At 32.0% G+C, this 17900-nt stretch overlaps 2 protein-coding genes across 4 annotated transcripts in view; one reads left to right on the forward strand and one right to left on the reverse strand.

Annotated features, from left to right (window-relative positions):
* LOC148601316 (GMP synthase [glutamine-hydrolyzing]-like) overlaps positions 1-17400 on the reverse strand; it is a 40154-nt gene extending 22754 nt beyond the window's left edge. The window contains exons 1-3 of one of the 2 annotated variants that reach the window (XM_088555696.1): positions 16663-17400; positions 755-848; positions 215-306 (exon numbers count right to left, since the gene is read on the reverse strand). In XM_088555696.1, the coding sequence (XP_088411822.1) occupies positions 215-306; positions 755-844 (182 nt within the window). In that variant the 5' untranslated portion in view covers positions 845-848; positions 16663-17400. Of the gene's footprint in view, positions 1-214; positions 307-754; positions 849-3766; positions 3843-16662 lie in introns of those variants that run through there. The other variant, XM_088555695.1, reaches the window with a different exon arrangement.
* LOC148601317 (uncharacterized) lies at positions 4058-14591 on the forward strand. Of its 2 annotated transcripts, XM_088555293.1 has the most exons (7): positions 4058-4153; positions 6173-6276; positions 6816-7035; positions 7904-8056; positions 8377-8581; positions 10245-10274; positions 12021-14591. In XM_088555293.1, the coding sequence occupies exons 2-7, from the start codon at positions 6181-6183 to the stop codon at positions 12061-12063; spliced, it is 747 nt and encodes a 248-aa protein (XP_088411419.1). In that variant the 5' UTR covers positions 4058-4153; positions 6173-6180; the 3' UTR covers positions 12064-14591. The 2 variants fall into 2 exon arrangements, with proteins under 2 accessions (XP_088411419.1, XP_088411420.1); XM_088555294.1 differs by lacking the exon at positions 10245-10274.
* Positions 17401-17900: the final 500 nt, after the last annotated feature.

The raw sequence follows: 17900 nt of genomic DNA on the forward strand, positions 1-17900 counted from the left end.
CCTAAAAAAACGCAAATCCCAAAGTAATGAAGATGATTTATTACCAACTGGGCTCCTAAAGTTTATGCTGGGCTCCAAAGATTCCCAGATTTAGTAGCCAAACTGGCTCCTGAGTAAAAAATGTTAAGCTTATTCCCTGAAAACATTTTTGACCTTAGTATTACACGTATTTTAGATGAGGTCATGGGGAAATTATTAAGTTTTAGATTCTTACTTGTATCCTTTTTCTTTGATAGTAAAGGCAGGAGTATCTAATGGGAGAACTTCGGACTCGATGTTCAATTCTCTAACTCTTCTATCTATTACCTGCAAATTAAAGTTTAATAGTAGGCAGCAGCCTAAGAAAAATAGGGTATTAATGAACCATAAAGTGATAACCACCCCGCCCTCACATAATGGTGAAAAAGGGGGATTGCAAAATGTTCAAAATAGTCCAACTTGAAAACTACATTTTGGATTTCACTGAAAATTGAACAAAATCTGTATTTTATGGTACTAAAATAACAACAAAAAATCATTGATCCACTCTCAAGTTATCATTTGGAAACCGTCAGGGGACAGAAAGACAAACAGATACACAACTTTTCAAAGGGAATCATAAAAAGTATTGCAATACAGCTTCAGCATCAATGATGAGAGGAAAACATTGTGGGGATTTACTTGGTAACAATTACATGTAATGTAAACCTACAACCCCTATTGAGCCCTAACTTAAGGATGATACTTCTATGGATATGATCACTTCTGAACTCACCTTCCCATATTGAGCCCCAGCATCAAGGATGACAACTCTTTCTGAATTTACTTGGTCACCATTCATATGAACGCCATTACTGCCATTCATTGCACTGTTAAAATATAAAATTTAAACTTTAATTACAGTTAGTGCAAAAATAGTGTTATTAGAGAATTAACAAAACATCTTTTTTTAAATTGTTAAAATTGCTGATTAACATAATGAGTCAAGATACCGAACATGTTGGGAACAAGTCCTGAAATGAGTGTTAATTCCACATATTCACATGAGGTACTACAGTTTATATAGGTAAAACAAAAACACCATTATAAGGGGTAGTCCCCCAAAAGGGGGTTAACCCTAACTTCAGGACTTGTTCTCAACCTTCCTTGGTTTTGTCACTAGAAATGTGGTACAATGTACATGTTCCACCACAACTGCTCATCATGCATTTTTCACTAATACTCATCATATTCAGTTAACAATGCATAGGACAATCAATCACAACATTGATAACTACTAGTACTTGCGACTTTACCAATATCTGAGACATATAATACAGAGATCAGAAACTTGTTAATTCAAGCCAGTCCTGAATACAACTTTTCAATACATTTACTATATACATGTAGGTTCTTGCTCAAATTAGCCAGCCCTGCCAAAGAATAGCCAGTCTCAGGCTGGCGGGCAGGCTATTATTTCTAACTCTGTTGTTTTCATTAAACTACTTTTTCCCCTTTTGATGAAATAATAGCAGATGTCCAGAATACATAAAAATGGGAAACTGAAGATTTTATATATCTATCTTTAAAACAAAAAAGTAGTAATAGGTTAAAGTGAAAATTATGAATTTAATTTTGAATTATTTTAATTTTCATAAAATCAGGGTTTCAATACTTCTTTTTTTGTTTGTTTTGATGGAAAGAAAAATGTGGTTCGAACGTGAAGCTAAGATAAAATAAAATGGTAAACTGATGGTTTTATAACTGATACAGGTCGGTTCAGCCATAGTTATCTTGGCAACAGTCTATTTCGTCCACACAATTTAGAATATTGTCCTCTGCTTTAAATATGACACCAATTTGTACAAAAAAACCTCTTTTAAGTAAAATAAAGATGGGCATAAAGTAACAATTTATTAAATAAATGGATTAATCATAAAAAGAAAAATGGTATAATAATAGATACTGAGCAGATTTATTATCACTAAATATCCTTCATGTCTTGCAGCATCACCTTTGCAATATAGATATGTGTACTAAAATATTTATCATGTTTAGTAAGAGCTGTCAATACAAGATTTTATTTTCGATAGATTTTAAAGACAGTTTTTTTTATTTTTTATTACTCATTGTATTTACGTGGCTAAGTGAACACAATCACTTTGTATTTTTAGCTTAAATGTTTTTTTTTTGTCTTCAAAATTTGATAAATGAAACTTTATTGAAGGAACAAAAAGGAAATTAGTTAATGTGTATAATTTTTATTGTAAGTGTATATTGTATTATTATTTTTACTTTTAAGGCATTTTTTCACAAGTCTACAGAGTCTGATTCCGATTCAGACTAAAGACTTGATTTTGAAATGATGCCGTTGTGTACAATATAACAGTGTAGAATTAATTATTAAAAGTTTAACACTTGATTGAATGTAGTCAATGACACTAGTATTTGTTTATTATGAAAGTATAAGTGCCAACTATGACCTTATGTATTATAGTGCTTAAATATGTTTTTGTGGTTTGAGTCTGCGAATGGGTGTTTGCGCATGTGCATTTTTGTTTTCAAATAGTGCTGAAAAGAGCGAGTGCTGTTTGTGTGTGTGTGTGTTTTTTTTTGTATTCACTTTACATGTACAATAATTAAAATACAAGAAAATTTGAATGTTCTTACTTAAGTACCAGTCCACATAAAATTCAGACACTACCAATGGTAAAGTGATTCATGGTCAATAAAATCCCAACAAACAAGCGATGCTTTTTAGTCTACATATGCTATACTTTTACATAACAACCCTTTCCTGCATTCACATTGTACTTTTGAGAAAATCATACATTTATCTCCCACTAAAAGCAAACAAGTAAAGCCAAATCAAGAACAACAACTCTTGCAGTGCAAATTTCATGTACAATCTATATAAATTTTATCTCAAAAGCGCAACAGCCAAATGAAAAACTGAGACTGGTTACGTGATCAGTCACTGTTTATGATCAAGAAATAAAACTGAATTTGGTGGGTTTTTGGACATGCATGAATCACCTTCTGTCTGATTTTCAGAAAGACTGATACTTAAATTACTAGTATATTAATCCTGCCTTTTGGTCACTAAAACATTGGTTATGCTAAAGCATAGACCTGTCATTAAATATTATACGGTTTATTAAATGCACCAAAAACCGTATATCTGAAATCAGTTTCTTCAATTTCAGCCCAGTCTACAATAAAAATTTCTTGAAATCGTCAACAAAAACTTTTAAAATTATTAGCACAAACAGAGTCCTCTTAAATATGTGCAGGAGATATACAAAGTAAAAGATTTACCGTTTGTATATCATCGATGGCATATAACTTGACACTTTTAAACTGTAATTAAACTACTTTACTACCCCAAAAAAAAAGATGGCAATCATAAATATATTACACAATGAAGCCAATTAAATTTTAATTAACCAATGATATATTTAATTGAATACATATTGAAAAGCATGGGCGAAGCAACTATAGCCGAGATGGACTACGGCCGAAACGGTCTATTAAGTATTATTCACAAAACCTTTTTAGTTACATGCCATGTTTACATATCAATATAAACATGGTATTCAAATTATATATGTAGTTTATCTTTCCAGGGGTTTTTATAGCATAGTCTAAACTATAAAAATCCTTGTTCATGCTCATGCTTTTGAAGAGGACAGTACGTGAGAACTTCAGAATAAAGGGATTATTTTCCACTTCGAAATTTGAGGATTGAATCAAACAAAACTAATAGAGCATGTGTTTCAAAATCTACAACACTGTGCTTATTGCCTACAGTAATGCATGGGAGAGAACAAGACAACTTGCAGAATATGTCCTTCTTGATTTCTTTTCATAAATTTCGCGGAATAAAAGGCGGTCTAAAACCCACCACATTATCCCGTTCACGTCCAGAAAATGAATATTTTATAAAAAAAATATTTTTACGTCTTAAAATGATATAAACTGGTCTCAAATAAACTTCAAGAAAATATTGATTCTTTTATCATACAAATGCAAAATTTTATAAGTATATCAAAATTGGATTATTTTCATCCTGAGTTCATTGCTTTAGGCATACCAATGAAATATTCCACTAGAGGGCGCAACGAATGGTTGTAGCAACAGCTAGCTTCCGTCCTGGTTTAGTTTTAGGATATTACCGATAAAAAACAATAATAAGGTGTATATTAGATGGAGTATACCATGATAATTTAACATTTTCAAATTGTGTGGTAATTTTATGGTTAAGTTGAATTCAAAGTTCAAACATTTGACAGTGCCACTGTCTCTGACGCTGCTGCCCAGATTCGCAGACTGTAATTGATACTTATAGTATAGCTATAGGCCCTACTGACAATACTGTCTCGCCGTTTATGAGACAGAAGCAGTTCACGCCAATCTGCTCACAGGGGAAGATGAGAAATGGGTTGGCAGAAATTACTTACTTGCATGAGCTACTCCTTGACAAGTCACAAGTACTGGTCAGTGAGTAGATCTCGTCATTTTTAAGACAGAAGCAATTCTTGCCAATCTGCTCACCAAAGTTCTATTCCTCTATGAAAATTGTTGTATGATAGCTTATTTTTAGAGTGAAATATCAGCTATCTGATAAACAATATTCCTGAAATTTTGGACCAGGAGTGTAGCTGAGGCCAAATTGAAGTGTAGGCAAAATTACGGCAGGGGGTCTGGGGACTGCTTAAGGCCCCCAGCAGGTCCAGGGGGGGCAAAGCCCCCCCCCCTGAAGCTCCGATGAGATAGCGTTTCAGAGCATCATTTATGCCTCTCCTGGATGTATTTTATCTCCAAAAAAAAAAAATGGCAAAATTAAGTGCAGGCAAAAGCTTTTTTGCCTAACGGCAGCTACGCACCTGTGAACATAAATCTGTATCACAGGAGAGGATAAAAAATATGTTGGCCAGAATAACTTGCTGGCAATTACTACTTCTTGACCAATACAGTAGTGTATGATGATATCACATTTTTATATAGAACATACATGTAGCTCAATGGACCAATTAAGAAATTCAACTTCTGTCATTGTAAACAGGGTTGTGCCCTGGTCCATGCTCCATGCTCCCAGTATTTAGACGTAGTGGAGTTTGAGTTGCTCATTTACTTTTGTTACTTTGTATGTATTATTTTGGTTATTTTATGTTCTCTGTTGTGTGTTTCTGTTTTCCATGTCTGGTCTTTGTCCCTGGATTATATTCTTTTGATTTCCGCAAGAATCTTGGTTCCCTTGAATACTCTGTCACAGTGTACTTGTAAAATACATATTGACCAATCAGAAAAAGTCTTTAACAATGCCTATTCCAGAATGCCAAACAGTTTCTGAAAAGGTCTATTCAAGGAAAATTGGTTAAAATGCTATGGAAATATTAATCAGTGAAGGCATTTTTCTATAAAAATATATTCAAGGTTTATTCAAGGAAAATTTGTTAAAATAATTTATGGAAAAAATAGCCAGTGAAGGCATTTTCTTAAAAAAAAATCTATCATCACTGTTTTTTGATAAATATGGAACTAAACACATAAAAGAATCATATCTGAACTTAAATTTGGTGGTTTATATATATTACCTCCAACTGTTTCACTTTTGTATTTAGGTTGAAAGTCTTAACTGTGCCGACACCCAGTCCAGCTCTTTAAAGCCTGAGTGTACATCATTCTTAGCCTATTGGCATGGTGTATTGCAATTAATCTATTAAGGAATGCTACAAATGTAAATGTTTTACGAGTTTGACCATATGCTGTACTTTAAAATTCCTGTGACTCTGTATAAGACATTAAGGATATTTGTTGTTGGGTTAGAATGATCTGTTTTATATGTAACTTTTATTAGAATTCAAGTGATACTGAACAGAAGGGCACTAAAAAAATTATTGTTTATTTTGTTATGATGCAAATTGGAGCACAACTTCCTCTGTTTACATGTACTTTATGATTTTTCTGCATACAACATTCATGGTTATAACTGTTTAACATTTTTATTTCTATAAGAGTCCAATTCCATTGAGCCATTTACCTTTATTTGTAAATCTAGTTTCATGAAATGTATGCAAGCTAGTTTACAAAATATGAAATTAATTCCAAATTTTGCCCATACCTGTCAATGACTCATACTTTGATAAAAAAAAAAAAAAGCCCAGTCTTATCAAATTTAATGCATCTTCTCTGTTATATAATTTCATATTAGTATCCATCATGACAACAGAAATAGATATGATTACTAAAAAGCCTAGGACCCCAAGGGATCCTTACACAACACTCACAGACTTGCAGATCAATAACTTGAAGAAGGTATGTATGGTATTACCACGTTGTTAATCAATTACTTGGGAATAATTTTCGTTATATATAGCAGTTATGAAAATTTCCAAAAATTAAACCAATGTGAAACTTTCCTTGCTTAATTTGTTTTAGACCTTCAATGATGCCAGACAATTGCTCAAAATGTTTGACCTAGAAAATCACAACCCAAACAAATTCTTGTTTACAGTAAATCATTACACTGGTCACAGTTAAGGAAACTTGGACTTCTTTTGCAAGGCTTTACCTTGACAAGTTTTAACATCATATGTAATATCTTAAAAGAGATAAAAGTGGTGTGAATTTAGTTTATAGTAGGTACTACCTGACATTTTCAAGGATAATTCTTTTATAAAAATTGCTCATGTTATGCAAAAATGTTCATACAAACTTGGACTATACATGATATATGTTATTCATTTCAAGTTTATATGGTACATTTGTAATACAAATTTTTCTAAACAAGGTAGAATTGTTTTTATTTCAAAACTGTATTGGCCTTTTTCAAATATGTTGTGTTTACTTTTCAGGATCCACAAGCATTTTTCATGTACAGTAAACCTGAAAAACCGTACCCAGATTCTGGATGGACGTTAGATCGTTATGCCACTTGTACCAATGAACATTTATTTAGAGGTCATCTTAATCAACCATTCTGTTGGATTGATAGCCAATGGCAAAGAAATCCACCTAGTGATCATAACAATAGCAGACTGGGTGCATCACAAAGATGGGGCCCAGATAAAGTTGGTAGGAAACAAAATACAATTAATTTCTATGCATTCACATATGTAATTCTTTAATCAGCATTTAGTCTTGTAATTCTGATATTTCAGTAAAAATATCAATATACATGTACCAAACAATGTTTTCTATGTCATAAAAGGTGTAGCCTGACTTACTTTAGAATATGATCTTTTGACTACTTACAGTACTACAATGTATTTCTGAGGTCTGGGAAAAAGTCGGAAAAAATAACTTCCACTTTGCTATTTATTATATGGATTGTTTTACAAGTCATTTATGAATGATTTCCAGTTATTTATGGTTATTTTGTGATGGATTTATGGGTAAATAAATTCACGCCAGCAGCTGTGAGACCGCCTCCTTCGCCTGTTTATATTTAGAATTAAATGTAAACACATATATATGTTAGTGTGCTTTAGGTCATGGACTAAGTCTATTATAATTATATGTTAAATCTTTGCAGATTTGTTTTTAATGGTATTCTGAGTTTGGTGTTACACTTATTTCATTTCAAAACTAAAAAAAAATGAAATAAAAATCCCTACCTACTGACCCTACAAAATTTTAGAGGGGTGATCAGAAACACATTATTTTTTTTCTGCCTAAGACATGTCTTGTCTCCCTAAATGTTGAAGATGGGTGAGGCTGTATGGCCAACAACTGTTATGAGTAAATGCCTGTCTGAGTATAACAATATTAAAAAAAAAAATCCAATAAACTATTTGTTTGACTTCAATTCTGTAATAAATCCTTATGCAGATCTCATGCAAAACTACTGCTACACTGTAAGTTGCCTTAAGAGATCAAGCATGCCCATTGTATCAAATTTCAGTGTGTATCAACATTATATAGTAGGGTTATTTATTTTCAGGGGAGAGAACTGTTCAACATTTCAATAAAGCAGAGGATCCAAATAGATTTGTAAATACAGAGTTATACAGACGAAGCCCAACAAATCGTCCAGGAGTTGTACATAGTAAATTTGGCAGACCAGGAGAGGGATATTACTTAATGAGGAATCCTAGTGAGTTGTAGTATTTCAATTTCATGCTATTAATGTAATCAAGCGGAAATTACTTTTTATTATTATGTAAATGCAGTTAATTTCATTATTTTAAATGTCTAAACTTGATGAAAAGCTTTTTTAAACAGGTGAGAAATGAAATGCAGCTTAATGACCTATCGTGCATTTATATTGTTTATTATTGCTGAGTTTAACCTATAACTACTGCAGTTTTAATCTAAGGTATATAATCATTGACAAATATTTGGCCAGTATAGCATAGTGTAAAACATTGGTTTAACATTTTTTCATCAGAAATTTTCATTATGGACTGATTGCAGATTCCCAGACATGGTTTGGTTCCACAGTTCCATTGAACAGAACGGGTATTTTACAAAATATACGACCTAAAACAACAGCTGAATATGAAGCAATACAAAATCAGACAAAGGCAGAGATATCACAAAGAAAAGGAAAATATCCAGCATACTCAGAATACACAGACAGATTTGGTGCCAGAACAAAATTACAACCCATTATGACCACGTAAGTCTGATTATTCAAAATACACGACCCTCAAGACGGGTAATTCATTTCTGAAACTTTTTTTGAACAGCAGGTAACTTTTACGCTTACAAATGTTGTTTTGCTCCTTCTTTGTGTAATAAATAACTAAAAATAACACTTATTGTCAGGTTAATATTTCTCTCTCTTTCCAAATTGAATCTTACTTGACACATGTATTCCCTTAAAGCATTGTTAAATTTTTTTCATCTTATCAACTATTAAATATAAGGTTTTTTTGCTAACTTTTTACAGTGTTTGTTAGTACCCCCATTTTCTCTCCTGGGCCTTACTTTTAATTATGTTATATTTTGATTTATTGTCAGGTTTGATGTATGACTTTCATTTACATTGATAGACACTTGTATATGCTCAGTTCCTTTTTTAAGGAATGGTTAAAAGTTCTACATTCTCAGGAACTGATTTTGGGAATTCACAAACACCTGGGTAGGAAACTCACTCAAATTCTAGCCAGTCATGAATACAATTTTTCAATACATTTACTATATGGCTATATAGATTTTTGCTAAAATTAGCCAGCTCTGCCAAAAAATAGCCAGTCTCGGGCTGGCGGGCAGGCTACTATTTCTAACTCTGCAAACACACTCAGACAGTATCTATGTTACTTTAAGCTTTATTTATTCTCAGTGCTTAATGAAATTTGTTGCATTTTACAAGTGTCAGCAAATCAATGTGTGCAATAAAAAAGAAATTTGTGCAATTTTTACTAATATAAGTGATTTTATTGATGAATGATCTTGAACTGTTTTATTTTTCTAATGAATCTGTAGAGAAACAAGGTAAAGTTTGTGCTAATTATTGCCATAGCACATTATCACTATACACAAAGTGTGGGCTAGATAAAATCTTTTCTTTGGAATAAAGGTGTACTTGATTCTTTAATTTGCATTATAAAAAACATAATTCAATGTATCTTTATATTTTATTTAAAAGAGTATGGATATTAAAATTACTTAAACATGGGGAGATTTACTTTATACATGATTTGGACCCAATTTCATAAATATTCTCGAATTGAGATTTTCCTCAAACCTTTACTCAACTCTGAGTTTGACCAATCAGATTGCTTGAAACTGAAAATTTGAGGAAAAACTCAAGGTTTTGAGACACAAGAAATCTCAGTGTGAGACTTTTTATGAAACCCAGTCCAGATCTTTTTTCTATACTTTAATACAGTGCAATTTATAAACTGTCTGGCTTGGAAATGCAGGCTAAATTAGATTATGTACAAAAATCCATTATATTTTTACTTTATTTAATGAATTAAGATACTTGTTCAGATGATGCTAACTTATTCTTGTTTTATACCTGGAAAAATTTTAAGGTTCACTTATGATATCAAAAGTACACAGGACCTTTTTCCAGGTTTCAGAAAGAGGGGTGCACAAGAGAAAAGCCAGGGTCTGAATTGGGGGTGGGTGAGGCTTAGGCATAATATACCGTAGATAAAATTGTTTTAAAACAAGAAATTTTTCAATCACACCTACTGCTCCTCTTTGACTTGGGAGTGGTTTATGTTTGTGTTCTTCATTGTCCTCTTGAGCCAGACTTCTCCATGTTTGACAGATCAATGCTAGACATTGTTGTTGACTTTGTCACTGATTTGATTTTTGCTAATGTACAGGGACCATTTTACACCAGAACTGTTTATCAGGTATTAAAGCACCTTAGCTTGCTTCATGTGTGTGTAGCATATATGTATATAGTGACTACATTTGTTTTTATTTTCAGCTTATTATTTTATTTGATTTGCACAAAGGCCAAAACAAGGGAAATAACTGATAGTTGTTATGTTTAATGAAAGTTCAATATATGTAACACTGGTTCTAGAATCCACTCCAGATTTGGACAAATTTATAATACTTAGGTCATCTGTTATGCCATTCTTTTCATTAATGAATGGAGAGCAGTTTTTTTTGGGGTTTTTTTTTTCATATCAGTATGGGTAGTACAACAGTTTTACTTCAAACGCATAATAAGGGCTGATGGTTCTAAATTGAAATAAAAAAAAGAATGTGCTGATTTATATATATATATTTTTTTCTGTAAGTGCAATTGTTAAAGCTACCTAATATTTTCCTGAAATTTATATTTGAAATGAGAAGAAGAAACGTACATTATTGTCTAGACTTTACATACAAATATTTAAAGTTAACTTTCAGATACAAAAGCTTGTTATAGTTTCGAAATATTGTTATATTATTAAACATTTATGAATTATGGCCTAATTGATACATGACTATGAATGTTCAAGTTTGTCATTTTAGTTGTATCACATTATGCTTCACATGAAAATGTCTTTGATTTACATGTAGTCAGAGCAAATATCACTTACAAAATAATAATGCACTTTTTTGTTAAATGTCACAATGTAGTTTTGGTTTATGTTATGTGATATATCTTTACTTTATGAAACATTTACTACCCCTTTTTTCTCTCTTATGGTTTTGCCTCTTAAGTATCAGTCTCTGTAAGAATTACGCAGTGAGTGAAATATAGTATGAAAAAAACAATTTTGAAAGTTTAATTTGTCATTTGCAACATCAAAATTAAGGAAATAAGAGAAGGTTTTCCATATTATTTTGGTAAATTGAGTTAGAATTTCATTGAAATGGACTGGAAATGAACATTTCAAAAGCAGATAACTCTGTCAAAAATCTCATTTTTAACATTGTATTGAATTTTTTTTTTTTTTGAACAAATCCAGTCATGCAGAAGTCAGATAGTTGCCTATTGATACTAGATCGGTGGATTTTTGACATGCATATTTCTGATTTTCCCATTTTGCCTGATTCTTACAAATACTTACACATTAGCCACAACAAAATTTCTGCAATGCTTTAGAATTTTTTAATCAGAAAAGTTGTGATTAAAATTAATTGTCCCAAGAACAGAAATCAGCATGAAAAACGAACAAATATACTTAAGATTCCTGTGCTATATTTCACTTGTCAGGGGTTGAAGGGAAATTGAAATTCTAGAGCACTGTTGCGTTGATTGCCTATTACATACCCTCGGAAGAAGGTTTAATTTGAGTCCTATGAAAACTAGCAAATGAAACCAAATTAAGAACTGTTAATTCAGAAATAATTGCAAATTTGAAATTTCTTGCAAAAATGCAACTTAAATTCCTGCAATTTTTAGAAATACTCAGCTGCAGTGTTAGAAGTTCCGTAATTATTGAGAAATTCAGACAGTCATTTTTTTTGCAATGATGACAACACTGCAATAATTTCTGAATTTGCAATCAGTGAAATATTGCATAAATTACATACATTTCCTAGAGGATACTCAGAACTTGCTCCAGTTTCATAACAAATACTGATACTCTACTGACATCCTGATTTTGCCAAACGTTTCTTTGCTTTCATCAGTTAATCTCTATAATTTTATTTTGTAGGCGACAACGACGAAAGATGTATTTAGAAGGTGAGGAAGATTAGGTATAGATGCTTTCATTAATGAAATCCACACAATGAATTTAAATTGACGAGGAGGGACGGAAGCCTGTACAATTATTATCATCACTAGAGCACAGTACATTGTCAGTTCTGTTTTTATTGCCACTGAATGTTTAATTTTGAAATTGATTAGAAATATTGGTGTTACCATTGTATGTGTATTATCCTGTTTGACATTATTTTCATTGTTGCTTTTTCCTGAGTTTTGAACAAACAAGCATATTATTATCATACCAGTACTTTGTTTAAAGAGAAAAGGAAAAAAATGTTTTCACAACAATTTTAATTCGATTTGTTGTAGCAATATCATCGCTAATATGTCAAGAAAAGAAACATTGTACTCTCAATGTAACATATGTGATATTGTACAAATTTAGAACCAGAACTTGTGTTGGTAAACTGGAAAAAGATTTTGCTATGTGTAGATTTATCTCCCCTTTTAATGGTTTAGTATATGTCATGTCTTAGCCGTTAAGTGTCCCACCAGTCAGATGTACCAGTGATACTTATAATAGTGTTAAATATGTGCCTTAATTGTTACCATTATTTTCCAGTAATTTGCTTCTGTACAATCTAAAATGTTTACTTTAGTTGTTGAATATTGTACTAAACGAGATAAAATCTGCTGCCAAAAATGAAATCTTATCAGTAGGTGTTTTATATCTAAATATGTAAAAACGGGCATTAGAGATTAGAAATTTAAAAATAGTGATTGGTTTATTAGTGGAACAAAAAAAACATCTTTTATGCCCCACTAATAAGTGTGCATGTCTGTCTGTCTGTCACACTTCAAGTTTTTTTCTTCATTAAGATCGGGTCATATCATAAAAGTTCAAGTTAAACACACACATGTACCAAAGGATATGACTTAATATACTATACTCCATTCTATGGGTCTGACAAAAAAGTGAACTTTCAGAAGTATATATTTCCTCTTATTTGCAAAGGTAGACCTAGTTATATAAGAGGGAAATTTAAAGGTATGTATATATCCCGCCCCCTAATTTAATCAGCATTTGTTCCTCATAAACTGCTTCAATTGGATGTTATTTGTTAAGTTATTGACATGTAAAAGATATAGCTATTAGTATATTACAGTGTAAAACCAAACCTCTTTATAAGTGGGGTTATATAGTGATAGGGGTCTGTTCTTTTATTATTTAGGGTTCAGTTCTTTTTTTGTTCCAACTGCCCAGGGTATTAAAGTGACAATGATTGACTTCTAAGGTTTTCTGATAATATTTGGGGTTTGGTTTCTCTGTATTATATTTAATGATTTTTTGTGACTTGTTTCTTTTCCTTAAAGTTACTGCCAAGTAGCTCTTATAGCTACAATTATATGCATCTTTTTTTTATTAATATGTAGTTTTTTTTTCTGCATGGACTCTGAAGAAAGTTTTACTTGTGATAAAAAATAAAGAAGTTGTTTATACATCTGTTGATATTTACAGCATTTGAAATAGAGATGTTAAAATACAATATTTCTAATGCATTTATCATATGATTTGAAAGGTTATTTTCATTATTTCTGTGATATTTAATGTTAAAGTATTGCATGAGAGTTGTTATTTATTTGATATGAATATTTTGTTTCTGTCAAAACCAATAAAAAAATATAGACATTGAGAAGTGCAACAGCTTTAATAACTTAAGTAGTTTTAATTATGTAATCCAAGAAGTGTGTTTGTGTGTGTGTGCGTGTGTGTGAAATAAACCCATAAAGGCAACTTTTGGAATTCAAAAACATTACTACAGTATATACATAGATAGAAAGGGCTTTTAGAAATTATAAGCTGTCAATCTCTGAGATGTACAATAAATACCACGTACTCCAATGAAAAGAAATGTATAACTATTTAATATGGCCCCACCGCGGACACCCTATAGTAATCAGTCCATCTGTGCATCCACCTGTCTGTCTGTCTGTAACACTTTTTTGTCTTTTGGTGTAGGTTTTTGATATTTTGCATGACCGTAGGTCAGTCCGTGCCATGGTTATTGACTTTTGATTTTGGACTTTGACCTCAAGGTTAAATTAAGATGTTTGTTTACAATTGGAAAGCCATCATCATCACAAACGTTTGTCGTAATTAAGGATTCGATTTTAAACATCAGTATCATCTACACACTGGTCAATGTAAAGATTTGAAGCAGAAGAAGGTGTACCAGTTGTCTCTTTAATTTCAAGTTAATTGGGTAGATCAAATTTAAGTAGTCCTAGTAATCAAGATAATACAAAAATTATAATCAGATCCGCCAAAAGTGGAACACAGTTTGTAACAATAAGTATTCCCATATGTCAAATGGAATACCTGTCCTTCAAATTCGACAGAAAATATCTTGTGGATCAGAATTCAAATATTTTAATAATATAATGGGTAACTTTTTAACTTCCATTTTACTTTTAAGTAGCCTGAAACTATTTAGGGTTTTTTGGCCGGTGACAGGCGAACATGTATTTATGTTAATGATTATTGGAGCCATAATTAAAAATAAAATGCTTTATTGAAGGAATTTCGACTTCAATGTACAATAGAACTATGCACTTGTCAAAGTTTCAGCAAGTCAGCTCATAATATTTCTCCATTATCGAATGGATGACAAATAAACACTTTTGCTCTCCACTAAAATACATTTTGACGTATTTCTCTTTTCATATTACCTGACCTTTCCGCTATTTTTTTGTAGGTACTTTGTAGTGAAGGTACTTTTTCGGATCTAGTATTTTTTATTACCGTGATATAGCATCGTTCAAACATCTTGATTCTTGACCGTGCCGGTTGATTTCGATAGTAACTAAATGATTTTAAACAATTTATCTTAAACCATATGTATCTAGTATGGAACTTGTCTTAATATAGGAAGCGATTGACCATATTACCATATCAATTTCAAAGCCCCATTTAAGTTTTTAAAAGATTGTATGTATGTTAACACACTTGCGAAATACAAAAAAGAAAAAAAACGGCATGCTAGAAATGTGGTCTGATTACAAACGTTATCTTCGTAGAATTCTGGCAATCATTACAAAGTCCACTGTCTGCCATACTTGGTGAACATTGTATGTATTCACACATTTCTTAAACAGCAAAAGATGGAATAAACATGAAATTAAACACCCCTGAACAATAAGGATATACAACGAGAATGGATATGGTGAATATGTCAATGAGACAATTTAGCAACCCAGCCCTACCGGCATAAACAATGTCAGTCTAAGGCCACCCATAGGTCTTTAATGAACAACAAAGGAACAAAATTGACGGTCATTTCAAAAAAAAATATCCATAAAAGGTGCAGAAATAGTACTGGTGCGATAAGATACTGGCAGTTATACACTCAGTCACGTAAGTATACCCTGCTCCGCCAGCGGCACACGTCAAATTGCAAGTGAGTTTAATCCGGTAACGGTCTAGCTACAATAATGCAGCTCCCCGATACGAGTCATAAAAGAATCCCATCAAAAACAATTCACACTTAAGTGATCAATTCAACAGAGCATCATAATGTAAATAAAGTAAACAATGCGAAAATGATGAAAAATGTTCCGAAATAGACAAAATGAATTATGATAATAATATGATACGACTTACAGGACCTGGATATTAAATTTCATCCATTTCAAAAAATTATCCATAAGAGTGCAGAAACAGTACTGGTGCAATAAGATAAAGGCAGTTATACACTCAGTCAGGACTTATTTCTGAAATTAATTTGGACGCAAATTGCACTGCCGGGGCACATTTTTCATTAATAAACATGGAAAGGGAATCAAGGGAATGAGGATTCGTACAGAGAAGGTAATCCAAGAAAAAATACGACTAAACATGGAAAATTGATATATACAACAGAGAGCATAAGAAAACAAAAATAACACATACGAACAAAAGCAAAAGAGCAATCCTTATTTTTTTAGAATTACAACGATGTATCAGTTTTCGAGTGTGAATTTCAACTGAGTATGGGGAATAGCAGTATAAATAGTTGAAAAATCACACGTGTTTTTACCAAAACAGTATTGAAACGAACCCTGACCTTTTAGAAACTACATCACAATTTCAATTATGAAGGTCCTTTAATTTATGAACATATTTTGTATATTAATATATATATATAGCGTCTCACAATGTGACGACTCTATTCTCTACACTGCTCCATCGGATCAAATTGATACAGGGAAGGTAACGTAAACTTACAGAAGGGTCTGAAAAATTCCCAACAATGTTAGAACTGTCAAATTTGCGAAGCAAATTTTTGGTCGTTCCCTCCGCGGGACTCGAACTCGTACCGCTGTGACATCTATGGCAACACCGCCTGCACTAAGTCCAGCGCCCTAGACTATATAAAATATAGTTTTCGCTGGCCGGGTGATTCCTCCTCGTAGGATTAATCTAGGGGTGTAACTTAGTACACGATGTATGGTAGTACGGGACAGTTGGGAATTTTTCAGACCCTTCGCAAATTTGACAGTTCTAACATCGTTGGGAATTTTCCAGACCCTTCTATATATATATATATAGTTGTACAAAAGACTGACATGCATGAAAATATTGCGCAGAAATAATGAATAATTTAAGTTACCTTCATAGGCCTCTGTTTGTCCTTGCAAAGTCCACTGTCTGCCATACTAGGTGAAAGTTGCAGGTAGACCTTCATGCCTTTAGCAGGAAAAGATGGAAAGAAAAAGAAAATAAAGTCCTTTTCAGGAATGGGATATTAGAACACATTAATAAATATTCGAGGACATTTTCGTTGTAAAATCATTTGCCTTTTCTTGATAATCGCTTGAATGTAGCTGAAATATTGCTGCTCGGGAGTTAAACCCCAACAATCAATCATTTTTCTGTATATTACTTTAAGTAACTAGCTCATATAAAATTCAGACACTGTCAATGGTAAAAAATCCGGCGTGCAAACGATGCTTTTAAGGTCAACAAATGCTGTTTTTCTACAAAAAAAGATATATAATCCTTCCTGAGATTAGACTGCATTTTTTTTTTTTTTTTTTTTTTTTTCTTTTTTTGTGAAATCCATTCATTCATCTCCACTTTAAACCAACTGCTAGTAAATCAAGAATGACAACTCTTCCAAAGAGTAAATTTCATGCTTAATCTACATAATTTTCATCTCAAAAGTGCAACGACCGAATGAGAACCAGACTAACTATATGGCCTGTAACTACTTCTGATTGAGAAGATGGGTTTCTGCCATGCATGAATCAAGTCCTGTCTGATTTTTTTTAAAGACTGCTACTTAAGGCAAGACTAAAGCTCTTTTTAAGTTATGTTAACAAAAGCGATATTTATGAATAAAAAGCTGAACAATCTACATTAAACGCCATCAACCCATTCGAAATTTTTATAAATAAATTTACAAAATTATGAATGTAAGGTTTAATCCATTATAAGATATAGATATCGAAAGTTACCAGAAAAAGAAGTGAAATATTGCCCATTGCAAGTGAAATGGTAGAAAATATATGAAATTCAGAAAATTCCTCTTTTTATGAAATGGTCTTAATCGCATGAAATTAGCAGATAAGAGGGAAATGTATAATGATCTGGTAAAAATATAGCTAACGCGCTTCTTGTGGTCTAATTATAAGGTATAGCATATATCTCTAAGTCCAAAATATTTGCTTATTGCTCACAGATGATTACACATTTTAAAAAAAAGTTTAGTGGTTATGCATAAGAAATTTTTCATGCTATTTAACCTGTAAGAATAACGAAACATAAAACCGGAAAAACCATAATAGCAAAACAATTTAACTATCACAAAAGGGTATTTTTCTATTGATTCAACTTTAAAAAGTGATA

The sequence above is a fragment of the Perna viridis genome, chromosome 12, assembly GCF_037379345.1.
Source record: "Perna viridis isolate PV_CMFRI_1.1 ecotype Kerala chromosome 12, ASM3737934v1, whole genome shotgun sequence".
NCBI lineage: Eukaryota > Metazoa > Mollusca > Bivalvia > Mytilida > Mytilidae > Perna > Perna viridis.